The sequence below is a fragment of the Glycine max genome, chromosome 5, assembly GCF_000004515.6.
Source record: "Glycine max cultivar Williams 82 chromosome 5, Glycine_max_v4.0, whole genome shotgun sequence".
In the NCBI taxonomy this organism is placed as follows: Eukaryota; Viridiplantae; Streptophyta; class Magnoliopsida; order Fabales; family Fabaceae; genus Glycine; species Glycine max.
The window spans coordinates 5,694,286-5,720,515 of record NC_038241.2 but is presented as its reverse complement, the minus strand read 5'-3'; the positions used below and the strand labels follow the sequence as shown (position 1 = coordinate 5,720,515).

The 26,230-nt window shown below is 29.1% G+C and overlaps 2 protein-coding genes across 3 annotated transcripts; both read left to right on the top strand.

Moving 5' to 3' along the window:
• Positions 1–285: 285 nt before the first annotated feature.
• On the top strand, positions 286–6,694 carry LOC100809182 (WAT1-related protein At5g47470). 2 transcript variants are annotated; one of them, XM_041015925.1, is made up of 9 exons: positions 286–660; positions 764–815; positions 3,417–3,534; positions 3,655–3,720; positions 4,809–4,925; positions 5,176–5,419; positions 5,725–5,886; positions 6,087–6,238; positions 6,461–6,694. In XM_041015925.1, the coding sequence occupies exons 1-9, from the start codon at positions 532–534 to the stop codon at positions 6,585–6,587; spliced, it is 1,167 nt and encodes a 388-aa protein (XP_040871859.1). In that variant the 5' UTR covers positions 286–531; the 3' UTR covers positions 6,588–6,694. The 2 variants fall into 2 exon arrangements, with proteins under 2 accessions (XP_040871859.1, XP_003525855.1); XM_003525807.5 differs by lacking the exons at positions 286–660; positions 764–815 and having other exon boundaries at positions 3,054–3,534.
• Positions 6,695–22,731: 16,037 nt separating this feature from the next.
• LOC100806512 (zinc finger protein ZAT4) lies at positions 22,732–24,114 on the top strand. The gene has a single exon (XM_003525804.5). The coding sequence runs from the start codon at positions 23,052–23,054 to the stop codon at positions 23,847–23,849; it is 798 nt and encodes a 265-aa protein (XP_003525852.1). The 5' UTR covers positions 22,732–23,051; the 3' UTR covers positions 23,850–24,114.
• The last annotated feature ends 2,116 nt before the right edge of the window (positions 24,115–26,230 follow it).

The window sequence follows — 26,230 nt, the reverse complement described above, 5'->3', positions numbered from 1 at the left end:
TAAAATAGTCTACCGGACGTTTTCTAGGGGAAAATTTTTTGGTTTCCGGAAAATTATATGTAGGGAAACTTTAGTTTCTCGTGGTATTAATTTTTAAAAAATAACATTCTTAAAATTTCTCACAAAAATTTTGCTGCAGGACAGTGAAAATCTTACTTTTTTTAATAATCTTTTTACTACAATAAAAATATCATTTTATTTTTTATTAAATTATTTATGTACTAAAAATATTGCGTAATTCTTTCATTTCTTAAAAAACTTATCTTTAAGATTCCATTCACAAAATCCGGGAGATATGAAAACTTCTTTTCTACCCTAAGTCCCTAAAAGATGAACAGGTTCCTCTTTGCCTTGCTCATCTTCTTCAACTGTTATATAGTGCTCTTGCTCTATTGACCCTTCCCCACTCGATGCCTGGTCTATACCATGCACCAAAAGAAAATTGTGCATGGATCTATTTAGCCTCGCTTTGTCTCCGCACAACAGCTTGAGCAATTGGTAAGGAATTTGGTTCACCAAGAGGAACAGATCATGATGCAACCGCAGCTGCTGCCCAGCGCTGCGTTTGAGTTCTTTCTCTGGATAATCCGAATCCAGGGATTTGTCCAACGCCTGAAGCACCGAACACCCATCCACCACCAGCATTTCTTCCACTCGCAGGTATTTTCCATCATTCCTCTGCGAACATGCCCGCAAGCTGTTCGTTAAATGAACTAGGAACTTTTTCTAACAAATCGGTGTTGGTTTGATTGGTGTTTTGAAGATATGCCGCGGCCCACATAACCGTAGTAGGGATCCAACTATCCTAGTAAAGGGTTAGTCTTCTCTCCATTTAATTAACGGAAGTCTGGGTGAAAAGAGAAAGACACAAGATTGTGGGATCCACACTCACACAGTGAGTCCCACAAACACCTTGCCTCTGTGAACATAGACTTATAGTGTGGTCTCACAAACACTTTGTGTCTTAACAAAGACTTTCATTAAATTAAACAGAGAGGATACTACTGCTAAGTTAAGTTTTTTTGATACAGCTGAAAAACCTCTACTACCAAGTAAGCTAACCTCCTCTGTCAACGTATAGAAATTACTATATTTGCATAATTTGTTTATATATATAAAATGTATGAACAAATTGTTCAAATATAGGAATTTTAATTTAATGAAAATTATATTATCAAAGCAAATATTATGAATATAAAGTTTAATAGACATATACTAAAATCAATTAATTTTATTTTTTACATAATTTTTAAGACAACTGTTATAAAATCTAATAAATTTATTGTATATAAAAATGTGATTAAATAATAATATAAAAAAATTGTACCAAAAAAATAATATAGAAAACTTTACAATATTAGTACATGTGTTATTTATTAATGTAAAATTTGATTATTAATTATAGAACCAAGAACAAGTTTGGTGGAATTAAATCAAGTGTACTGTGTGCGGTGTGCAATATATTGTTTTCATTGTTGTTGTTTTTAACGTTGTTTCCATTGTTAAATTCATACATTTATAATAATTCATATATTCTACTCAATTAATTCAGCAAGACGTCTCCCTCCACAACAACAATTTGTATTATCCAACATTTCTGTTATAATAAAGTAATACTCCTTGAAAAAGCACTTTAATTGAAGTAATTGAAGGAGGAATTTTATTGTGATTATATTTGGAATAAGTTTGTAAAAAAAAGTAAATAAAATGGAAGTATTATAAGTGTATATAAATAATAGATTAAGTACTCAGGGAAAAAAATATATTAAGTGTGAAAAATTCTTTTTTATTTTGAAATCTGATAAGTTCTATGTTTTAAGTGTTATATAAACTAATTATAGATTATAAAGAAAAGTGCCGTATAGACCAATAATTCATAATTTTATTAAATATTACATTATCATACTTTAGAGCAGCAGAACCATTTTATTTCTATCTTGGATATAAAGAGAAAAATAAATGATACGAGTTTAACAAAAATAATACCAAAAATTTATGGAGAAAAGGGATAATAAAAAAGATATTTTACTTTTAACAAAAAAAATTAATTATATAATTAAAATAAAATTATAAGATACTTATAAAGTTTTTTGATACGTAGGAATCAAAGATCCAAAAAATTGACAATAACTCAGGCACATATTGAACATACTAACCTAGACCTCGTTGACAAAATACTTATAAATTAAGGAATATAATAACTTGACTAAATTATAACTTTTGGGTCTTTATTTTTTTAAATTCATGATTATTTTTTTAAATTCATGATTTTGATTCCCTGAATTTTTAGTTGTAACAATTGACGTGAGTTTTATAATTTGACAATTTTAATTTTTTTATAGATTATTGACAAATAATCTTGATTAATAGAATTATTAAGTTAATTATAAATTAAATTAAACTATTAATGGTTAAAAAATTTAATAAAATGTTATTAACTCTAATCTTCATAACATTGTGTTCCTCGTCTTCTCCACAAACACCTCTTTCACTTCCACCATAGCTGCATGTGACTTTACAACACGACCACATTAGGATTAATAATATTTTATTAATTTTTTAATATTTTTTATTTAATTTATAATCAATTTAATAACTCTATTAATCACATTTATTAGATAACAATCTACTAAACGAATCAAAATTATCAATTTATAAAATTAAGAAATCAAATATTATAATTAAAAATTAAAAAATCAAAATCATAAATTTAAAAAATTAAGGAACCAAAATTATAATTTAAACTAATAATTTTATGTCTTAACATGAAGCACGTGTTAGCTTCAACAAAATAATGAGGTTAAAACGATTCTTTTCAAATAACATTAAAAACATCACAGTTAAAATTATTTGTAAAAGAAAAAGTAACGGATAATCCTTCTCTGTATCCAAGGGAAAGAAAATCTAGATTTAGATTTTCGGCAAAAACCATTTGAACGTTAACCAACTCCCACTATTTATATATATCTGGGTAAAATGAAGATTACAAAAAAAAAAGAGAAGGGTTGATACGCATGCACGCAGCCAATATCTGATCATAGATATCAACTAAATTTCCTCTCAAGAAGAACCGACAACCGAAGAAGACTGGTAGGAAAGAAAAACGTGATCAGGGGTAGCTCAGTTCTAAGTAGGATTTCATATATGCAGAGCAGTTACCTCAAATGAATACAACATTAATTTTTTAGCTCTTATTTTTGTTTTCTGTAACCGACAAATGCAATAAAGGAAGTTAAGAAAGGAACGCAAAACAAAAGGCACAAGAGAATAATGAAGAGAGGATAGGGTGCCATATATGCATGCCCTCTTTGATTTGTTGGGAAGAAAATTGACAATGGTGGCGATGATGAATGGGGGAATGATTGAAGATATAGCAATAATTGGAGGGTTGATAGGGGTGCAATTTGTTTACGCAGGGAATGCTGTGTTGCTCAGTTATCTTATGTCTTTGGGCCTCGAATCTCTTACCCTTGTCATTTTTACTTCCTTTGCTACCTTCCTTATTCTCCTACCCCTTGCCTTCTATTATGAAAGGTTGGTTCATTCTTCTCCTTCTTCCTCTCTCTCTATTTATTTTCTTTGTTTTTGGGATTGGATCACGGGAATTGTTATTTTGATGATGAATTTCATGGTGGTATGTGTATCCTTTTGCAGGTATAAATGGCCAACGAGAGTCAGTTTCAAGTTGCTTATACAGCTTCTCTTGCTTTCGTTAGGAGGGTGGGTAAATCTTATGACTAACTTCTCAATTTCCTTCACACTCTTCCACCCCCCTCCCCTTCGTTTTTACTTTCAATTTTTTTTTTAAAAAAATAGTGGACGATGGATCATGGAATTAGATGAATTCAGTTCCTGTTTTTAGGTCCTTTATTTTTTTAATTCTTTTGGGTTTAAAGTATACATTTTTTCAATTAATTTCCATTTTTTAAAATTCGGGCATGGAAGTGGTTTTGAACGTCTCCTTCTGGTAATCCACCATAGTGCATGCTGGGTTTTTGAATCCCAGTTATGGTAAGGAAATTAAGAGCACTGCAAATGCTGAAAGCTAATTTTAGGGAATTGTTATAGGAGGATGCATTATCATCGGTTTTAGGGAATATCTGATCCGGAGAATCTCTCTGGACAAAATCTTGCTTGTGTATGGAACCAAAATTGTCCTTATTTCCAAATACTATTAAGTGCAAACACCGTACTTTGTGCTAAACCCCCTATTAAAGGAACGCTTATCTTATAAGGTAGGTGCTATTTTAAGGAGTGTGAGAATAATTAGAAATACATAAATTGTTATTGTGTAGAACTAGTGGCTCATAGAACCATTAGCGTGTTGAATTTAATAACAATGACAAATCGGAATCCAAGAGGAATAACTTCTTACCGTGAACAGGAAAGAATTAGAGAAAGGTTAAAATGAAATTGATGGATGCATTTGAGGAAAAATAAGTGTTGCAATAACTTCTAATCAAATTGTCACTCCATTTTCTAATTTCCCGACCCAATAATGAGCTACTCCCTCCATCACATAATAATAGTGATGTCAGATTTTTTTTTTCAAAATAGTTATTATTTTAATTTTTTAATATAATATTTATTATCTCTTTCCACTCGTATTTTTTTAATACTAATAATATGGACAGCAAAAATTAAAAATAAATTAATCGTGGTAAAATTAAATTTGTAAAATTGATATTATCATTCATCCATTTATTAATTTTTTTTATTTGTGTAAAAGGACCACGTACAGTTATAATGGACGGGGAGAGAGTATAATGTTTTTTATTCTTATATATAGTTGGTATCATGGCATGCAGGGTAACATTGTTCCAGTCTCTATTCCTTAAAGGAATCAATCTAACCTCGCCAGCAATGGGAACAGCCATGCCAAACCTTGCACCAGGTCTTATCTTCATCATCGCATGGATTTTTCGGTAATATATGTATTTTTACACGAGCTTGATAATTTCAATATTGCTCTTAACACTAGGGGATAAAGGGTTTATTTTATTGCAGAGGATGGTGCACTCACATGTACATATTAAGAGACATTAACAGGGATAAACTTACTATACAAATTTATATATTTAATTAAATAAAAATAGATGTAAGATTTTTAAGTATAGTATTATTATTATTTGTATCATTTCCATGCTAATTAATGAAAATTTATATGTTAGGCAGGTTGGAAAAAGTCGACTTGAGCTGCACATATAGTAGAGTGAAAATCATTGGCACATTCCTTTGTGTCTTGGGGGCTCTCACAATGAGCATACTGCAAAGCATCTCTACAACACCTATTACCGCTAAAGAGGGAACAATTCAATTATTATCTCCACCAAATGTAACGTTTGACAGACACAAGATAATCGGTTGTCTCTATCTCTTGGTCGCAATCCTCATATTATCAAGCAACATTGTCCTCCAGGTAACTTACAATGAAATAGGAAAAGAGACACAAACAAGTTGATTAAATTTCTTATAGTGTGTTTGGTTGATGTGATCTTCCATCTTTATTAAAAAATTACTAATTACAAGTTAGTGTATGTTTGAAATTTCGCCGCGTCCTATTGGATCTGTGTAGCTTTTATCTTTTTACAAATTTTGTTACGCGAAAAATCTGGTTTATGAATGTTGAAGACGTGCAACCAGACATGCACTTACCTAGACATGATTTCTTACTTCTCAACATGTTTCCAAATGTGTTATTAACAAAAATTGCAATTCTTGCAGGCCTTTACTCTAGGAGATTTTCCTGCACCGATGTCCTTGTGTGCAATAACTTCGTTTTTCGGGACGTTCATGACTGCCGCAGTTCAATTAGTTGAAGATCACGAATTCAAAACAGGTTGGCCAATTGTGGGTGTTGGAGACATGATTGCCTATTCTCTTCTGGTAATTTTCCAATTGATTATATGCTTATTTGTTTTGACAGACACAAAATAAGTACTGCACTTAGAGAAATAATTTAGCATGTGATTTGTATAATGTACTGTAGTATTTTAAAGGGCTTCAATTTGAGTTTAATGTAATACTTTTTATATTCTCAATGACATGGATGAATGGGTGTTAAAGGCATAAATTCTAATGTACAGGCAGGTGCAGTGAATGGAATATGCTTGAGCGTCAATGGTTGGGCACTTGAGAAGAGAGGGCCAGTGTTGATCTCCATGTTCAGCCCTATTGGCACAGTCTGCTCTGTCATTTTCTCAGTTGTTACTCTAGGACAAACCATTAATATTGGAAGGTACTTTCATAATATATATTCCTAGCTATTGATTGATTTTTCATATCATATATATTCTCTCGAATACGTTATGTGGGAGTTATAAAATTAGCTTGGTGGTTGAAGAAAGAAGAGAGAAGGAAGAAATCATGGGTTCAAATCCTTCCCAATAATAAATTAGCAACTAGCATTGATCCATAAAAAAAGTAGTATCTTATTTGTTAGTACAATACTGTATTGCAGCTTTGCCGGTATGTTCCTCATGTTCACTGGGCTCTACTTTGTGCTTTGGGCCAAAGGGAAAGAAGGCTTTGCAAAAGGAGGTGGCTTAGAGAGTGAGTATGATGCAGAGAAGCCTCTCTTAAGTTAACGTTTTTTCTAATGTCAAAAGTAGTATGTAGTAATGTATAGTATAGTATGTACTTATTTTAACCATAGAAACAGAGTAAATAAAATAGAAGTCCAATTCATAAGGTTTTCGGATAAGGTGCTGTGTTATATTATGTGGCAAACTTACTTCTAATTAAATAAGCGAGGCAATTAGATTAAAGCGGTTAATCACAATTGGTATATGACAACTAGCATAAATATACATCATGGCATATCAGAAGTGATCAATAGAATGAAACATTTTTCACTCTAATTGTACGAGTGATTATGTGTGTATTAGCTTTGAAGAAAAACAAATATTATTATAGTTGTGTTGGATGGAAATCAAATATGGATAAATGTTAAAAGGAATGAAACATCGATACTTCAATTTACTTCACATATTTAATACATATACGTATTTAATAGGGTATTTTTGGATACTTTACCAATACGTGTCAATGAAGTATTCAAAAATATGAAGCATTGAGAATTCAATTTGCTTCAAGTATCCTATACTGATACTCTTTAGGATACTTTACAAATATGTAGATGATGTATCCAAGCTTTTTAAAAATTCAATACAACTACATGAAACATACCATGCATATAATATAGAAACATTGTCCCTTGGTGAACAAAAAATGAAAATTATTCTCTTTATAAATGATTTCAAGAAATGGATGAGATTTTATAATTTTTTTTTTATTTTTTTAGTAACATCCAAAAAATATATTTCTAATTTGGATTTGAAGAATTGTAATTATATATTTATTATGTTTTATGGATTTTTATATATCTTTAAATATATATTTTACATGTATCATATCTTATATATTTTTAAAATAATCGTACCACCATATCAGATACGTATTGTGTCCGATACACATATCATGTCTGTATATCATAGAAGAAACAGATCAATAATCACAGTATAATTTAAGTATTGAGACAACATGACAAATTAAGCTCTTGAAGTGGGCAACAATGTGTTTTAGAATGTGATGGAGGTCTATAAAAGTACCTACATTAAAACTTTTTGGCAGAAGCAAGTTCGTGAAAAGGGTTTTTTGAATTTCTCTCGAGTACTCTGATAGGAGGTAGAGGCTTATGTTGGGTTCAAGGACTGGATCATGACAACATGGATTTTTCTCCTCTTTAATTCTTCAGCTAGCTAGAATATGACATTGTAGGATGCAACTGATCAAGCAAATCAATGTTGGAGCAGTAGATCTTGTGATGCTATTTCGGGACCACAAAAGGCCCTTACAATCATGGTAGACCACGGTTTGGTTTGGTGATGAAATCATGGTAGCCTGAGAGTAAATCAAACTTGGTTTGTTTCAAAATTGAGATGTTTGGAATCTAAAATTAAATTAATCTTAATTAGAAAAATTATGGAGTTAAAGCAATATGGAATTTCAGCATGTTTGTATTGAGGTTCTAATTGTAGCAGCATGAATTCCCATATCTTTTTACCGCACAAGTAATGAGTGAGGTGCTATTCAAAACATAGGTTACAACTAAAGTAGAGCATGCTTGGTTTATTGTTTTAATGTATGTTGGTAGCAGAAGGACTAAAACATCAACACCCATCCTTATGTGTTCATTTTCCGTTGAACCATTGGATTTTGTCTTAAAATTTATGCATAACAAATTGAAAGCTAAATCAAATATGTTAGTATCAATCATACAAATATGCACTTTTGTTTTTATTCGAAATCAATTTTGAACTTTTATTAATATCTTTTCTAAATTACCTCGTTTATATCCTCATGTCAAAGTTATGTTGCATTTTACATTATGTTTTAATTTAAATACTTATGTCTTTAATTATTATGATGATTTAATACTTTTATTATATATTTCATCTATTTTTTTATGTTTTTATTAGGGTTGTGGGTTCTATTTCAAATGTAAAAATATTATAAACATTTTTTTTAATTTAATAATGTGATAAAAAATAATTATAATGGAAATCAAATTTACACATAGGCATTAAACTTTATTTTTGTAATTATTACATTCAAAATCGATATTGATTCAAAGTATGTAAATATTAAAAGAAAACTTTTTTAGTATCTATTATCCAAATAAAAATTATTACTTAAAATCAATTTTTTTATTACTTAAAATCAATTTTATAAAAGTGTGTTGATATAAAACCTTTATTAACGCACATCACATCTAACCTTTTATTTAACACCGAAATATGTAAGAATTTAATATTATTTTTTTTGTTAAGAAGTAGTATAAGAAACAAGAATGAACATGCAAAAGATTGAGAACATAATGCAGTTAAAAAAAAAAGATTGCGAACTTAATAAATGCCGTGATGAAATCAATCAATTACCAACGAGTTTCTACGGTGCATATTTTCATGCATATATAACATGTCGTTACTAAGATAAGAGAGGCTTTGAAAGTTGACTAAAATAACTTTAATAGGTAGATCGGCAAAGCCACTTTTTTGAGGCAGGAAAAAGTCAAAAAATATTATATATATATATATATATATATATATATATATATATATATATATATATATATATATATATATATATATATATTTAAATATAAATAAATCTAATTAGTTTATTATTTCTAAAATATCTTTTATTTAATTTTAATTCTATTTTTAATGATTCTTTTTTATTTATAATAATAAATTCTAATAAATAATATTTTAAAAATAACTTTATTTTTACTTGAGATTAAAAAATTAAATGATATTAACTAACTTTTTTAATTAATGTGATATTAATTATTTTTACTGAATATGAATCTAACAGGAATATTAATCAAAGACAGCTAACAAATTAATGGTGGAAGAAGGAGAAATTTTTTGCTACCAACCTACTCTTTTTGCTACCAATAAATGTTGGAAGAAGGAGAAATTTTTTGCAGTCACACATTAATTAGAGCTTGTAATGGTGAGTCTCTTTTTAAGTTCCGCTTGTAAATATAAATATCTTTTGTTATTAATAAGATCTAGCACAATTGATAGATAGTTAAATTTTTTAAATATGTTAATAGAGATTTGATTATCGAAATGTTTATATAGAGAAGATCTTATTAGAAGAGATAAAATTTATTTGGATAATCTTTATTTCTCAAATGTTAGTCTTATAATTTCTAACTAGGAGAATACTTTTCTTTCAAAAGAGAAAAAACATGTATCATCCTACTGATAAAAAATGAATCATTGTTACAAGGAAAAGTGTGATTTAGAAGGAGAAGAAGAGACAAAAATTGAAATAAAAATATCACTTGATTCATCCATCCTAAAAAAATAAATAAGCAATCCATCGTGAAGTGATAAATGAAAAATTTGTCCAAAATTAATATCTAAAAAAGATGCATATAATATCTTCTGGCACATTCTTTCATTTTTTTTAGATAGTATTATTGATTATTGATTTCCGCTCTATTCAAAGAGAAGTTACAACAATCGTTTACTTAATAAAAATCTCTTATTCTCATCCGTAAATTTTTCCATATTATTATGGAAGTTTTTCACATAAATTTCAACTTTATTATAGTCACATATACTATTTTAATATATCTCTAATACCCAAGGATCCCTGCATAACAGTCCTTGTCGATGTTTGTTGATCTTGTTAATTTGTGGCGACTTTTGGTGAATAGTGATATAGTAAGTGGAATATTAGCACCCGACACATGCCAACTTTTAGATGTTAACACCATCACCTTAGTGACTAGTCCACTTTGCCAAAATCAAAACACATACATAATTTCTTTTCGTAAATATACTCCTTAAATATGAAATTGTAATATCTTGATTTTTTTAAAATATTTAAATTATATATATATATATATATATATATATATATATATTATTTATGTGCAATTAAAGTTTTTACAAAGTAATTGTCCAATAGTTATAAGAACTTCATTTACAAAATCCTATGAGCTTTTATAGTGGACGTAATTTCAAAGGATAAACTAAGTGCGTGTTTGAGTAATTATCAAATTCATTTCTATTCAAGTCAAAAGAGAAGCTAGCTACTATCTGTATTGAATATTAACACACAATTGATATGTATATCCACACATACAATAAGTACATTTTGGATTTATGAATTCAAAATCACATTGAAATATATATAAACATGATTTTAAGTAATTGTTTGCATTTTGGGTTAATTTCATGTTGATGGATTGATTGTAGATTTAAAATAGAAGAAAATTTATGTAGTTTTGTGTTAGATCAAATAAATTATACTATTAACTTGTTTTTAGATCAAATAAATTATACTATTAACTTGTTTTTAGATCAAATAAATTATACTATTAATTAATTTTATCCGAAGTTAACTTTTTAGTTGTTAAATTTAACTTTCCAATGGAGATTCATGCTCATTTTTTAATAGTATTTGTTATTAAAAAATGTAGTAGCAAATAAGATAAAAGTTGTCAAATTAATTGTAAATTTGAAATCATAAAAACTACTATTTTCGCGTTAAAATAAGTGTTATTATAAATTGTTTTACACAAAACAAAGAAAAACTAATAAATAAACAAAAAAATAGTAATTTTTTCATTTATTATTATCTTTGTTCATAATTTCCATTCATTCATATTCCTACCACACCACTCCCGTTCCAATAAGAAGTACCGATAACCGATCTGAATTTAACGGCCATAATGTGCCAACTTTATCTGCTAGTCTCTTTAGAAGAGAGTTATGGCTTCTCTTTTGCTTTTTGATTGGAGTTCCAATATAAGGCGTGGTCATTTCAACATGATTTTTGCCCTTTGTAATAGAGCTTTAAGATGTGCTTCTTTTCTGTATCCATGTGTAGGGCTTCGATGTTAATGACAAGTCACAAAAGTTAGGTTACTGAAAACACAAAATTTCGTTTCTCACTCCCGGAATCGGACACTCCATGTGCAGTTTTTTCACAATATTATTTACTCTCACTAACAAATACACTATTACTATTCTCCTATATATGTCAAAGTATTTTACAATGTAACTTTCCAAAGGACTGTTCCGGAATGAACCAAGAAAAGATTTCAAGCTGAATTAATACAATAACAATATCTTTTGGTCATCATTTCCAAGTTCATTTCAAAAGTTTCTTCAAAGTCTAGTCTCATTTCTCAAATGGATGAAATGTCAATGCCACTGACCTATCCTGAAAGTTTAACTTCGATTTGACTTATTACCCCACTCTAAAAAAACTTATAAATAAGCTGTAAAAAAATTATGATATTTTAATTTTTATAACACCAACGTTAATTAATTATAGAACTTGATATGCGACACCCGCAAGGATGATGTGCCGAGTTTTGCCTAACTTTCCAATGCTATCTCCATGTCCTCATTGACAAACCCATAAGTCACCAGAATTCGTTTACCAGTCTTAGAAAAAGCCAAGAATTTTGGTACAAGTTGCATATCTGTTGTGTTTAATGCAATTGAACAAACCTCATAATTACTAGTATTATTTCTTTTCTCCACCGTTTATTTATTAATTGCATTTGCCGGCGTTGATCAAGCAGTTACGGGGATTCGGTAACATGGCAATAATGCAAGTTATGTATTCCATGCAATATCAATTTCTCATTGACCCACCAACTTTCCATCGTTTTCTATTTGTTTATATATAAAAATACAATGTCTAATTTATTTACTACTAGATACTCTTATCTCAGCATGATCTGTAATGACCGATATAATTGCGGAACGGCAACTTGTCAGATGACAAATAATTAAAGTACACAAGGATGAATTTACATATGATTGTTTCTTCCTTTTTGTATTTGGAGACTATGCTTATACTAAATAGTTAAAGTAATTATCAACATATAGTTAACGGATAACCTTATGTTTTAAATAAGTAATTAGAAATTCAATACCTAGATTCATGTATATATTCATGTGTATGTAAATATATTTGTTGAAAAGCTCAATTTTTATGTGCATCTTTGGTTTTGTGTTAGAACCAAATTACATGAATAAAAGTTGTTAAGAGTAGTTTTCTGGTAAACGTGAAAATTGTAGGTAAATATTACTTGACTTGATGGAAACTAAAACATGTACTTTTGTGAAAATCACGTTCAATTCCCACATTAAGGCCAAAGCTACTTTGTATTGCTTCAGATTTTCACATCATGGATCCGCGTTTTTGGGGCTTGTACGCAAATCCGAACACCCACTTAGTCATTGATTCTTGGCCAATGGCCACCTATACCGTTGGGTTATAACACTTTTGCATTTTTAATATAGAACATTTATATATTAAAGAACATTTATAGTTTTCTAATTTTCATGAGTCTAATTAATAATATATTTTGTAAGGATTTTGTTGTTTTATATTTGGGTTTTGTGTTTTGTAGCTATAGCAGCTTATATAGGTTTGGTGGCAGTTCCAGCAGACAAGGGGAACAAAAGGGAACGACACGTCTAGTATTGTAGGCCATCTCATAATCTTGACACATGTCTCTCATGTTTGGTCTATTGCACGGAAGAAGGGTGGTCCCTCTTGTTTCATCGATCTCTTCTTAGTATGCAAAAAGCAATGCCTCATCGTTGTCATCATGCCTGTCATAATATACTTGACTTGGAAGCCATAAACAAGCATTTGATGAGTGACACTTAAAGCTAGTTTAATTTGGTTCTTTTTTTGGAGCAAACCAAAGTCTCAAAGTGCAGCAGATTTTTCATTTTTCCAAGCATGTCTTCCCCTTATGTGACCTACATTCATTTCATTTTCATCCCCCTAGTGAAGTCAAAGTCCTCAAAGATGAAAAAATTGCAAGAACTGAAGTGCAAGGAAAGAGTTGTGTGGTGTGTGCCTTCATCCTTTTCTCTGTCAGAGTCACTTACTTGCCCTCAGTAGACACTAGCCAGTAGGAGCACTCTGCTAGCCAAAAGCAAAATCAACAAAAGAGAAAAGAAAAAAAAAAAAAGATTTACCACTTTATGTTTGTTGTTGGGACAGCATTTACTATTGGGTGTTCAGTTTGAATGCAGGAGCAATTTCATCTAATTATTTATTTTTTGTCACAAGGCTGGAATGATTTAAAAGAAGTAGTACCATTTTGTAATTTGAAATCCCTGGCTGCTAATTAATGTGGTAAAAAACAGACTGGTATTTATCACTGTCACAGAATTGATACTGGGGTAAACCAACTACTACTCATGGATGCTAGCAGACTTTGATGTTGTGTCTTACCAATACCATTATCTTTTTAGTGATTTTATGCAAAACATTTAATAAGAACAATAATAGGAGTTTTTTAGGTTGTTAGGTGGTTCTTTAAATTTTTGTAAAGTCTTATCAATTCATTTTTTTAACACACATCAACATGAAATTGAATAGCTTAATGGATTAGATATCTATATGGAATTTCCCAGAATTGCTCATACTCTATCTTTATATAGTACTTTCGTTCATTGGAATAGATATTTTGTCTAATTGTTATGTCTATAAAGGTTTGGGACATGACCTTCTGCAACAATTACCACAGAACAAGTATCCGTCTTTGAAAAATTTGTAAAAAAGAGTGATCCATTTATTTGAATTAGCCTTTAGGTTTGCTTAATTAGTTAATTAACATTGCTTATGTTAAAAGCCATCCTCTGTTTAAAATACGTTCCCTTTTTACTTTAGGCGTATGCAGAGTTCCAATTATATCTTTTTCTCGTACCTTGCATGCTTTGTTGAATGTTCAAGACAGACCATTTGAGAATTAAAACAGGTGCATAGTGTAAAGAGGCAATTATAGCCACAGATTTTAAGAATTTTCGTACCCCAATTGAGATGAGAATTTGTCCTTTGAACGTAAGTCTGTAGTATACTTTAGTCTTGATTTCTATAAATAAGACTTGTCTAGATTTATACCGTCGTATTGACCTTGTTTGCATCATTGCTTGAGCGGTAAGCATGATGTGTAGAACAAATTTAAAGACTATTCTTTCTATGATTAAAATTTGTTTTAAATTGCTATTAGCATAACAATTACAAACCTGAGCCCTAATGTGAAAAATAGCTTTTGTGATCAATTTGAAGGACAAGCAAGCACATCATATATTCTGAGAAAAATAAACACTCAACGGAAGTATCTTGGAATTTCTTTGTTTTTTTTTTTTGGTCTATCCTATATTGCTAGTCCTACATATATCAAGTAGAGTACTCCTTCACAAAGTAGATTCGAATCTTTGACGTTGCAAGCAATTGCAATCAACTTTTAGTGTAACCAACTAAAGTAGGTGTAACTTCAAGTTAGATAGAAGGACTTGATTTCAGAATAGGAAGCTTCTATCGTAAAATAATGGTTGTAAATGCTTGACACTTCAGGAAATGATGGATGATAGGAAGCTTCTGAAGTAATTAAGATGGTTGTTAATGATTGAAATTTGAAGAGAGAATTAAAAGGTTTATTATAGTACTCCTTCTCATCTTATATATTGGTCACATTTTAGAAGAAATATTTGATTCTATTTATGAGTCATCAACTAATATAGTAATAATGATTTTTCAATTTTATCCTTTATACTATTCTTAACACTTCATTATAAGGGAAGAGAAATATTGAGAATGAAGGTTGCTATTGGTCCATATTTGGGGATAAACATTTAATTAGTTATTAGTGGAATTAATTGGATATGCAATTATGCTAGGGTATAATTGGAAACTTGTTTTATTTTGAGACATATTTAATGACTTAATTTTTTTTTCCTGGTCTTGATGATTCGATTCAAAGTGACCAATAAGACAGGAGAAAGTATCATTTTGTCTCGAGAAAATTAATTTGTGAACTATTTTGGTGCTTGACAAATATTAATCAATGGCAAAATTAATGTGATAATTTTTACAAGCAAAATTCATAGTATGAAAATCCTTTAAGCACCTAAACGAGAGTTTTGAAGTTTTAATATTTGATTGAAATTTTAATTTTCTTCACACAAGAAAGATAAACTTTATTGTGTTGAAGTGGCTCATTTTTTTTCTCTACCAGAATTCTCATTCGTAATTATCCTTAGATACATTTGTTGAAGACTAACCCTTTCACTATTGAAAATCATGATCAATACTAGCAACTAGTCCGCAAAAACAGGAGGAGACTTACAACATAAGCAAAGAGGTCAAATGCTTTATAAAGAGCGTCTCCAATGAAGTATTTACGTGAGTAGTTGCTTAATAAACAGTATTCTTTAACTTGTTTTTCTATTGAAAAAGATGATATGGAGTTGCTTAAAATATTTATATAAAAAGTTATATATCTTTTAAGTATTATAAAATCTACAAAAGTTAAGTAACATTTGAGTAAAATTTTATGTAAAGTGTTTAAATTTATGTAAAATTATAAGGATCACAAAATTAAAATAAAAAATTCATCTATAAAAATAATGCACGGTAAACAATGTCATTTCATACATTTTTGGGACTGAAAGCAAAAATTAAGAAAGAACCCCTAAATAATGGAAACATACTTAATAAATAATTCATCGACAAAAAATTTCATAAATTTATAAATTCAATCATAAAAAAATAATACACAAAACTCTTACATATTAAAAAAGTTCATCAAAATAAAGTTAATAATTTTTTTTTTCAAATTTTTTAAAAAGTTATGAAATATCTCAAAATAGAGGTCCTAAACGGTCAATTATCTTATGCATATGCCCGAGATGACACTAACAATAGATATTCTAAAAGTGACTATATACTTATATGTCATATCTCTTTAAATACTTTATAAAAGAGATGAAACTTAATTAAATGATACACTAAAGAGAGATATTTTATTTTTGTTACTTAATTTAGAGAGACAAAAATTAATTTTAAAGAGATGATGTAAAATATATGTAAGATTTATTATTATTTTTAGTCTTTAAATTTTTTATAATTTTTGTGTAAACTTATTTTATCAACTTTTTGGTTCTTTTACTTTTTATCATCCTTATTTTTAGACTTTAAACTTTTTTAACCTTTATTTTTAGTCCCTTAAAGTAATTAGAAAATAAGTACGGAAAAAATAAGGAACCAAAAGTAATTAAGGAAGGAAAAAAATGTAGGAACTAAAAATAAAATAAAAATTCTAAAAAATTGATGGATTAAAAAGATAATTTAGCTGTATGTAAAGCAATAATGAATATAACTATTAACGGATTAGTTCGAAAGAGCACCTGGAATCAACCGGGCATTTGTTTAGAAGTTGTTGCTCCACAGTGATCCATATATATATGGGAAGCTTTCCTGTGGCATTAAGTGGCAGTGATTCTTGGTAGGAGTGGCTGAAAGAAGTTATGAAAAATTCTACCAAGTGGATACTTTATTTGTTGATTTTCGTAAAACACGAATTAGCAAGAGATCTCGCAATCAGTCTGGGTTTGTTGAGGAGCATCATCATCCAGTGTCGTCACATTTCCTCTTCTTTCCTATACCGGTTGTTAGATTTAATTCTCGAATAATGTTGTGCTAGATGACATAATGTAATATAAAAACAACAGATATATATAGAGAATTTTTATATTGGATGCTTAAGTTTTTAGTCCTAGTTTACTATGTTATATTGCAAAACTCTTATATATATATATATATATATATATATGTAGAGTAAAAAAATTATATTTTTATTCAATTATAAATTAATATTTATAATTAATATGTTAATTTTTATAATAATCATGTTAAAAATTATATGTAACGCAATTTTTATTGATTGAGAATAATTTTTGAAATAATTATATTATATTGGTTTGAATTATTTATTTACTTTGTCAATATCTATAGTAAAATATCTATCTGATTATTTTTAATATGTCTATTCTAAATCTTACTTAGTATTTAAGTATAATTCTACTCTGACTTATTATCCATTATTTTATTTTAAAGGTTAAACTAATCATTTGAATTCTATAATTTTACAATTTGTATTTTTTATTCCTATAATTTGATATTTTTTTAGTTACTATGTTTTAATCTTTTTTTAGTCCTTATAGTTTAAAAATGGTATTTTTAGTTTTTACAGTTTGAAAATGATCTTTTTAATTTCTATAATTTATATTTTAATTACCTTTTAGTTTTTTATGAAAAAAAATAGTTACAAATTAGTTGTAAATTACAAACTATTTTTTTATTACAAATTATATTGAAATAAATTAGTTACAAATTACTTGCTAATATTTTGTAAATAATTGTAATTGATAATATTACTCATATTTTTATGATAAAGACTAAAAGGGAATTTAAATATAAGGTATATGGATTAAAAATATTAATTTCAAACTATAGGGACTAAAAAAAAGTTAAAATGTAAATGATAAGGACTAAAAAAATTATTTTCAAATTACAAGAACTAAAAAAGAATTAAAGTGTAAATTATAGAGACTAAAAAAAATCATTTTAAAACTACAAGAATTAAAAGGTAAAAAAGATGAAATTATAGGAATAAAATAAGTAACTAAATCTATTTTCTAATAGAACATCTTTTGAATGTTGTTTCTCCTTATAATCAGAAATATATTTAAAAATACTTAAACAAGCCATACAATAATTAATTTTGAAATATATTATAATTAACAAATTATACATTATAATTTTTATTATAAAAGTAAAGACACAGATAATCGAAGAGGAAGAAATGGGCCCACCCTCCACATAATTTTGTTTTTTATTTTATAACGTGTAATCTTAGAGACCTTACCAATGTTTATCAATAAATTTTTTATGTTTTTTTTAATTTAAAAGTATTCCTTTAAAAAAAATTAAAAGTATTATTTATTTTTAAATTCATTTTGTATTTTATTATTTTTTTAGTTTTAGTTACTTGACAATTTTATTTTATATTATTCTTTTTTCACAGATTATATAATTACTTATACTCTTAAATTAATTTTTTCTTCTAAATATATGTTACTTATATTCCATTTTTATTTATTTTAAGTGATTATGTATATTTATCTTTTAATTTTCTTATATGTTACAGTAAGATCATGTTTCATAGGAGAAAAATAGAGTAAATAAAAATAAAAGAGAGATAATTTGAAAAACAAAAAATAGAGTAGGAATAAAATAGTATATTTTGTTGTTTATTTTAAGAAAAATAAGTAAGAAATAGAATAAAAATAATATTATAAAATTATTTAGTAGGAATATAATAGGAAATTAAATTTTGTCGACACACATGTTGATAACTTATTTCCTATCAAGATTGTACCCGCCAAACTCCTCTCCCATTTCTGTCTCTAGACCCTTAATTCTGTAGCATCAACCGAACAGACCCTAAATATTAATCCTTTTAAAAAATGTTGAGAAGGCCCTAAAATGTGTGCGTTTTTAGCATATTTAAAAACTATAATAATCTAATTCAAATAATCGTATTTAGTCGTAAGTGAGGGTTAGTCATTGGCGAAGAGAGATATTTCATATCTATTACATTTTAATATAAAAAGATATTGATATTTAGTTCTATTTCTGTGGAATTAATTAGTATTTAACTATTTTTCTCTTAAACTTTGAAAGACATATTAGACTATGATTAATTTGAGTTGTACTACGTAGACGGATGAAATCTCTCTTAATTAACCAATGCTTATTTCTTCTATACACAAGATTTAAATTCAATATATTGTTTAAGGAAAATTAAATTTCTCATCACACGAATCATAATAGATATCAATAGCATTTAGTTTTCTTTAATTTATTAAAGAAAACATCATACTCTAATAAATAAATAAAATCTTAATTGTTAGGCTTATTTTCAATAATATAACTTTTTTCTAATGGAAATGAACTATTATTAAATATATATATATTATATACTAATAGGAACATTTGTTTCAGCGAATCTTTTAAATATATATTATATATTATTAGGAACGTTTCTCTTTTTTAATTTCTGAGAATGCTAATCCTAAGGATATTAGTTGGGAGTGTTTTTTATATTTCCAACAATATTTTAAAAATGTATTTGGTTTACATTATATTCTCCTAAGCAGCAACACACAAGACTAGACATGTAGTTTGCAAATAACATTAAAGAATCTTACAAATCTTTTCAATAAATTTTTTAACTACATTTTACTATTATAGAAACGCATCATCAAAATACCTCCTACAGCCTTGTAAAGGACAAACAACACATAAAGACACCAACCTAACTTTAACCACATCCCCAAGTAAACAAAAAAATAAAATCGATAAACTGTTTTCATATCAATAATTAAATTTAAAAAATAAATGCAACATATTTTGTCTTCTGTCTTTAAGTTCACACGCACTGTTATCAAAGTTGAAGTGCACAATCTAAAAAATTAATTAATATTAAGAATATAATAGAATTTTTACATAATTAATAATATGATTCCAATCCTATAAGAATCCATATTCTTATCCTCTTTTTATCAGAATTATCTCAATAAAATATCAACATAAACATGAATGTCTCTCTTTTTAAAAAATAAAAGATACGTAAAAATATTTTTTTATTACCTTCAAACAAACTTAGAAATAACCATTGCATTAATTTCTTATACTAACAATATTGTTCGGTAATAATTATATATTTATAAATAAATTTCTTATTAGCATATATATTATACCATGTAAGGGATTCAGTTTTTCTAAAGTATTAGAGTGTATTTTAAAAGATATGCACTAATAATTATAGATTCATTAGCAAGTGAACAATTGGGACTATAGTTAACGTTAAAATAAGCTATTTAATTTATCCAGCATCTTTTGATCACTGTCCGGCAGATGAAGAATCGTCTTATGAACAAGTATTGTCTAAAACTTTTTTTTTATCAAGCAAAAGAGGATATGTTACAAAAATGTCCAGAAGTGAACACACAAGTTGTGCAGTCACCTAGGAGTCTAGGACATTTAAAGAGTACATCAGTAAGTACATATACATTGTTATGTAAATTCCCACCGTTACCTATATCCTACACTTCTTCCCAAAATTACCTCCATGGAGACTAGCTAGCCATCAACACATTACAGCATCATTTATTACCATCCTTAGATTCTACTTATTACAGCATATTATTTCATGACAGCCATCTTGTGAAGTAGAAATTGTTCCTTCCATCTTAAACTACACAATTGCTAAAGCTTCCTGAGTTAAAGAGTTTGATATATAGCACTAGTGAAAAATACAATATTGTTTGAGATTATCATACAACTTTAGTTGATAGTATAACAAAACTACAAAAATCTTTCTCCTTAGTGTAATTTTAAATAAGCATTAAATAGAGATGAAAAAAAAAGAAATAAAAGAGATAACACTATGATATTTGAGATGATTGTCAGTGTTTCTCTCCCGTTTTTAAGAAGCTTGCCACCTACTGTCAAGTTTATAATTATGCTATTTATAAAAGTTAAAGAATAATTTACAAATATCAAAAGAAATATTTAATCTTCCTATAATTTTGTACCTACTACTTTTTAGAAGATGTTCATTCACCTTGCTCAATGTAATACAATTTCTAACAATGAGTGAAATAAAGATAATTTTTTTTAACTTGAGATATTCTCTGAGAGCTAAGAACTAGTTTCTTGAAATACTAAAAGTTTAAATCATAAGGAGCTAGCATTTTCCTACAAATAATCTTCCACATGCATGAGCATGAAGATAGCACCCTAATTCACGTGCTTAAAGTTATGGGTTTACCATGTCATATAATGAAAGGAAGATCCTAAGTATTAGTACTTGTAGGAAAAAAAAAATTGAAGGAAAACCTAATTCCACGTTGGCATATAATGTTTGTCGAAGAATCACATAATATTTAATAAATTATACTTGTTCAAATTATTTGAAGATACTTTTTTATAAATCAGATATGTCTTTTATAGGAGATAATATTATTTGAGTTAGGTAATAAAGATAGTTCTTTAAATATTTAATGTAATTATATATTTAAATTTAAAAATTTCAAAAAAGACTCAAATTCGAGAATACCAATTAAATTAAAATAATTTTGTACCAATTGATCAACATCCTCGATTCACTATCTAATTAAAGACATGTAATAGGTAAAACAATTTTATTCATTGATTTTATTCTCCTTTAATTAAGTATGTTTATTTGTATTAAAATTTAAGAATTAATATAATTTTATTACTTTACGAACAAGATTAGAATTTATTTTGTTAAATATCACTAACTAATTAACAGCGAGAGTGAAAAGAAAATGACTCTGATAAATCTAAAATTGAATTTGATTTTGGGGATTTTTGGCTATATAAAAGTAAAACCTTTTTTTTTATAGATTATATAGAAAGAGAAGTTAATTCTATTTTTACACGGACAAAAATTATCACAAGATAAAAAAAAAACAATAAGGAAATTCGTAATTAAATAGCAGCAGTTTGTCTCGGTAACGTGATATTGTATCCAATCTTACATCTTCGTTACATTTTGCAATCAGAATTTAATAGAAGCAGCAATCATTCAGGATTAGTGAGTTACACATCACTACCAAATAATTATCCATTATCACGGCTTCCATTCCAATGAATATATTTCAGGGGCCCATATTTTTGTTTCTCATGCAATTCTGGTCCTTCAAGCTAGAGACGTACATACGAAATTTGCCAAATAGGGTGACATGAATCCACAAAATAATCCCTTTTGACCCTCAAATAAAAAACATATTTACATCTAACTTAAATAAGCAAATAATACCCTGTAGGTGAATTAACCGGTGGTGTGATATTGTTCTAATTTAATTAATAGTTTTGAATATATTATTGTGTTAAATATTATATCTCATCTTCTTTATAAGAAATATGTTTTAATCTAAAATATATTAAAATTTGCTTCTTATAGAAATGGCTGAATGGCTGAAGAGAGAATTAGAAAGGAGAATTCCATCACTCGGGGTTTGAAGGGTATAAAATACATATGATTTGTAAATAAAATTAAAAAAAAACAAGTACAAAAATATTACTTAGTGTTTATTAAGATTTGATGAAACTAACTTACAAAAGGCAGTAAAAGAAATTTATAAGCTCTTCCAGTATTTTAGCACACACACTGAAAGTCACAAAATCTAATAATAATAAGGTTTTATTAATTGAATTTTGAAATAATAAATTAATATACTTAAAGCAGCGGTTTATAATAATAAAAGTAGTATATCCCTGGAAGCAATAAATGGGAAAAAGGTAATTGGAATTGGGCAGCAAGGTTTGCATGTTACTTATGGCTCTTTCTCTGTACACGATCACACTTTCTTAATTTTGGGCGCTGAATAATTAATGCGACTGTTATAATGTGTTTTGACATCTTAGCTCGCACACACAAGAAGTCATCTTTTATTGTACGCCAAAGAAAAGAAAAGAAAGAAATCATAGTTTTTTTGGGTTGTGTGTGTCTTTTGGTGGAGGAATGCTTGTCACCTACTCCTTTTAAGTTCCCCCAAAAACACTTTTGTGAGTGAGAGAAAGAAGAAGAAGAAGAAGAAGAAGAAGTAGCATAAGTGATGGATAGACACAAATGCAAGCTTTGTTCAAGGTCTTTCTCCAATGGCAGAGCCCTTGGTGGCCACATGAAGGCTCACCTTGCTACTCTCCCTCTCCCTCCAAAGCCTCACTCTTATTCCTCTTCCTCTGACTCAGAACAAGAACAAGAACAAGAATCTCTTAATTATGCTTTAAGGGAGAATCCTAAGAAGAGCTTCAGGGTTGCGGATCCTGAAGACAGAGAGAGCGAAACAGAGTCTAGAAACCCCACTCGCCAACGATCCAAGCGCAACCGGAAATCCACCATGCCGAAGCTCACACCGCCACCCCACCCCGAACCCGAGCCTCTCAGCTCCGTCTCCGACACCTCCCCCGAAGAAGACGTCGCCATGTGCCTCATGATGCTCTCCCGCGACACGTGGCAGCAACACAAGCACGCCAATGCAGCTACACCTAAGAGGCGCTGCAGTAGCGGATCAGAGATCAAGAAAAATGTCCGCGGGAACCACCTCTGCCACAAATGTCACAAATCCTTTCGATCTTCTCGCGCGTTCGGAAGCCACAGAAATGTGTGTTGTCCCCGCGAGGAAGGCCAAAATAATTACAACAACAACCGTAGCACTAAGGTTTTCGAATGTCCGTTCTGTTACAAGGTGTTTGGCTCTGGCCAAGCGCTCGGTGGACACAAGAGATCTCACCTAATTCCTTCCTCGTCTTCAACCGTTAACGATTCTGTTAAGTTGAAACATAGCTTCATAGATCTCAACTTGCCGGCTCCGGCGGAAGACGACGACCTTAGCGTTGTTTCTGATGCGTAATTCGATCTCGATATGTTTAATTGTTCAATGTTTAGTTGTCTGGTGGTGTTACTGATAAAGTGGATTTTTTTTCTTCTTCTTCTTTTTTTTTTTTAAAAGTAGGTGAGAATATTTCATTGTTTATTAACAGATCAAATGCTCTTGATTCTACAATGATAGCTGAGTATAAGTGATGTTCTGTGTCTTTTTTTTTTAACTTTTCGACAGGTAGAAGATATGACTAGAGTTATAACTTACATGGTGAATTTTATTGGTTTATACGCAACTTGGTTCATCGTACTATTAGGTTTTAAACGTAGTTTCAATGCAAATTTGAGATTTGGTTGTGGACCAATAACTCTGGCCTTTTAAGTAGCTGCAATTCTGTTTTAATGCTTTTGTTCAGTTTCACCTGTTTCTAACTTGTCCTTACAGCTTGCACTTTTGGTTAGAATGAATAAATAAATCGCTTCTTTTTCCCTTTGTTTTTGCTTTCTTTTATGCTTGTATTGAGGTATTGTCTGAAACGTGAAAGCAATGATTCCTAAGAAAGAGTTAGAATACAACTATACAATTCATTTTTATTTTTTTTTGTGTTCTTCTGATGCTCTTGGAGTTTCAGAGATAACTAGGAAGATCTTTAAAAGCCCTTCAATTTCTGAGTAAGGTTATTCTGTTGTTGGGTTAATGATAAGTATATTTTGTTTTATCATGGTAGACATTGTCAGTTTTATCTTCCTTGAAAACAACGAAGTATATCGGGGTAAAAGGAGGAGGTCCCGTACTATTCTAGTCGAAGAATCAGTCAGATTTATGATATGATAAAGTATATGCCGATCAAATGCTGCTAAAATAAATTAATAAACTAAATGTAAACATCGACGACTTTTGTTTTTATTTTTATATATCTAGATAATAGTAAATGGTAATAAATTTGACAAGGAAATTTTAAAAAACATGGGGGAGGCATGGGACCTTTTTTTGCTGTGCTTGTGATACGTTGCTTCACGAGAATTTACTTGAACAGTGATAGGGATTCATTGGAGTTTCTGTTAAGTTTTGTCCCCAAGCCAGTATATGAAACATGAACCGAACATGAGACCTAGTTATGGATCATTGATTTGGATCCTCTAAGGTAGAGATTCAATGAAGAAAAGCAAAGATAGTGGGGGGAAATAGGACAAATCAGAAAGCCACCCAGCCCTGGTCCTAACTACTTAGCTTGGTTTCCACGATGATGCGTAATTGGGATTGGAGGGTGAAATTTGGCCATATAGATAAGATGAATAAACGACAAAATTTACGTTACAAAATTGTCGTCTATTTATTCCCAACCTTTTCTGTTGCAATGTGCTAATTGTCATTTGTGATAAACCTTACAAACTTCATTAGCTGCTTAACATATCTGTTTCTTAATCTATACGTTTTACAAGTCATTTTGCAATTTGGCACCGGATACCAATTTTACCTTTTTTTTTCTTTTCTTTTTGGTATAGGTCCCCCACCTATATTTTTTTTTTTTTTTGAGCATATGATCGTAAAGGATTATCTCAATTGATCATCGAAAATTTTAAACTCTTATTGAAAAATTTATTAGTACTCATAGGTGAATTGTTTCCTCCTAATAATAATTTCTCTATACGCATCAGTTAGGATTCAGATCCCTCACTCCATGCTCAAGGACTTTAAGCTCACTTGAACTAACCATTCTTGGTCCCCCACCCCAAATACTATTAAATAGGCCAGCATTTTAACGTCTTGTGAAAATGATTAGTTTTGAAAAGAAGGCTTTGATATACATCAGTAAAATATCGTCGGAGGAAGGTAGGATATAGATTAAATTATTGACAAAAACTATTATGATATTTGAGTCTAGAGAATCTTCAAGAGGGCCCTTCCAACTAAGGAATATTAGATAACAACTACAATAACAAAGAAACTGGGAGTCAAAAAATATGATAGGAAACATTATCACCCATCATTCATCATTCAACTTTTTTTATATTTATCAAGTATTACCTTAAACATGCAGGTTATCAACATCATTCACCTATAACAAATTAACACAATACCCATTTATTTGGGTAAATTACAGCTTCACCAAAATCTCCACAAATAAAATTTCTTTAAAGCACAATGATTTGTCAAAGCTGAACCAAACTCTCTAGGTGCTTAACAATGATTTGTTTAAAGAACAATAATGACCTGTCAAAGCTGAACCAAACTCCCACTACTTAGAGGAGAGTAGGACTAGGAAAATCCCTTTCACACTCACTAAAGGATCAAATTGTCATTTACCGCAAAGAAGGGTGTGTGACAAAGATATCTAGAGCATTAAGAGTCACGTGAATGACAATTGGTCAATGTTCCTTTAGAAAGAAAAAAGGGTTCTCATCTGTGAC

Coding starts and splice junctions, on each gene's coding strand:
- LOC100809182 (XM_041015925.1), top strand. CDS start 532: ATGATGCAACCGCAGCTGCTGCCCAGCGCTGCGTTTGAGTTCTTTCTC. Junction 3,721..4,808: donor CTCTTGCTTTCGTTAGGAGG/GTGGGTAAATCT, acceptor CATGGCATGCAG/GGTAACATTGTTCCAGTCTC. Junction 5,420..5,724: donor CAAGCAACATTGTCCTCCAG/GTAACTTACAAT, acceptor CAATTCTTGCAG/GCCTTTACTCTAGGAGATTT.
- LOC100806512 (XM_003525804.5), top strand. CDS start 23,052: ATGGATAGACACAAATGCAAGCTTTGTTCAAGGTCTTTCTCCAATGGC.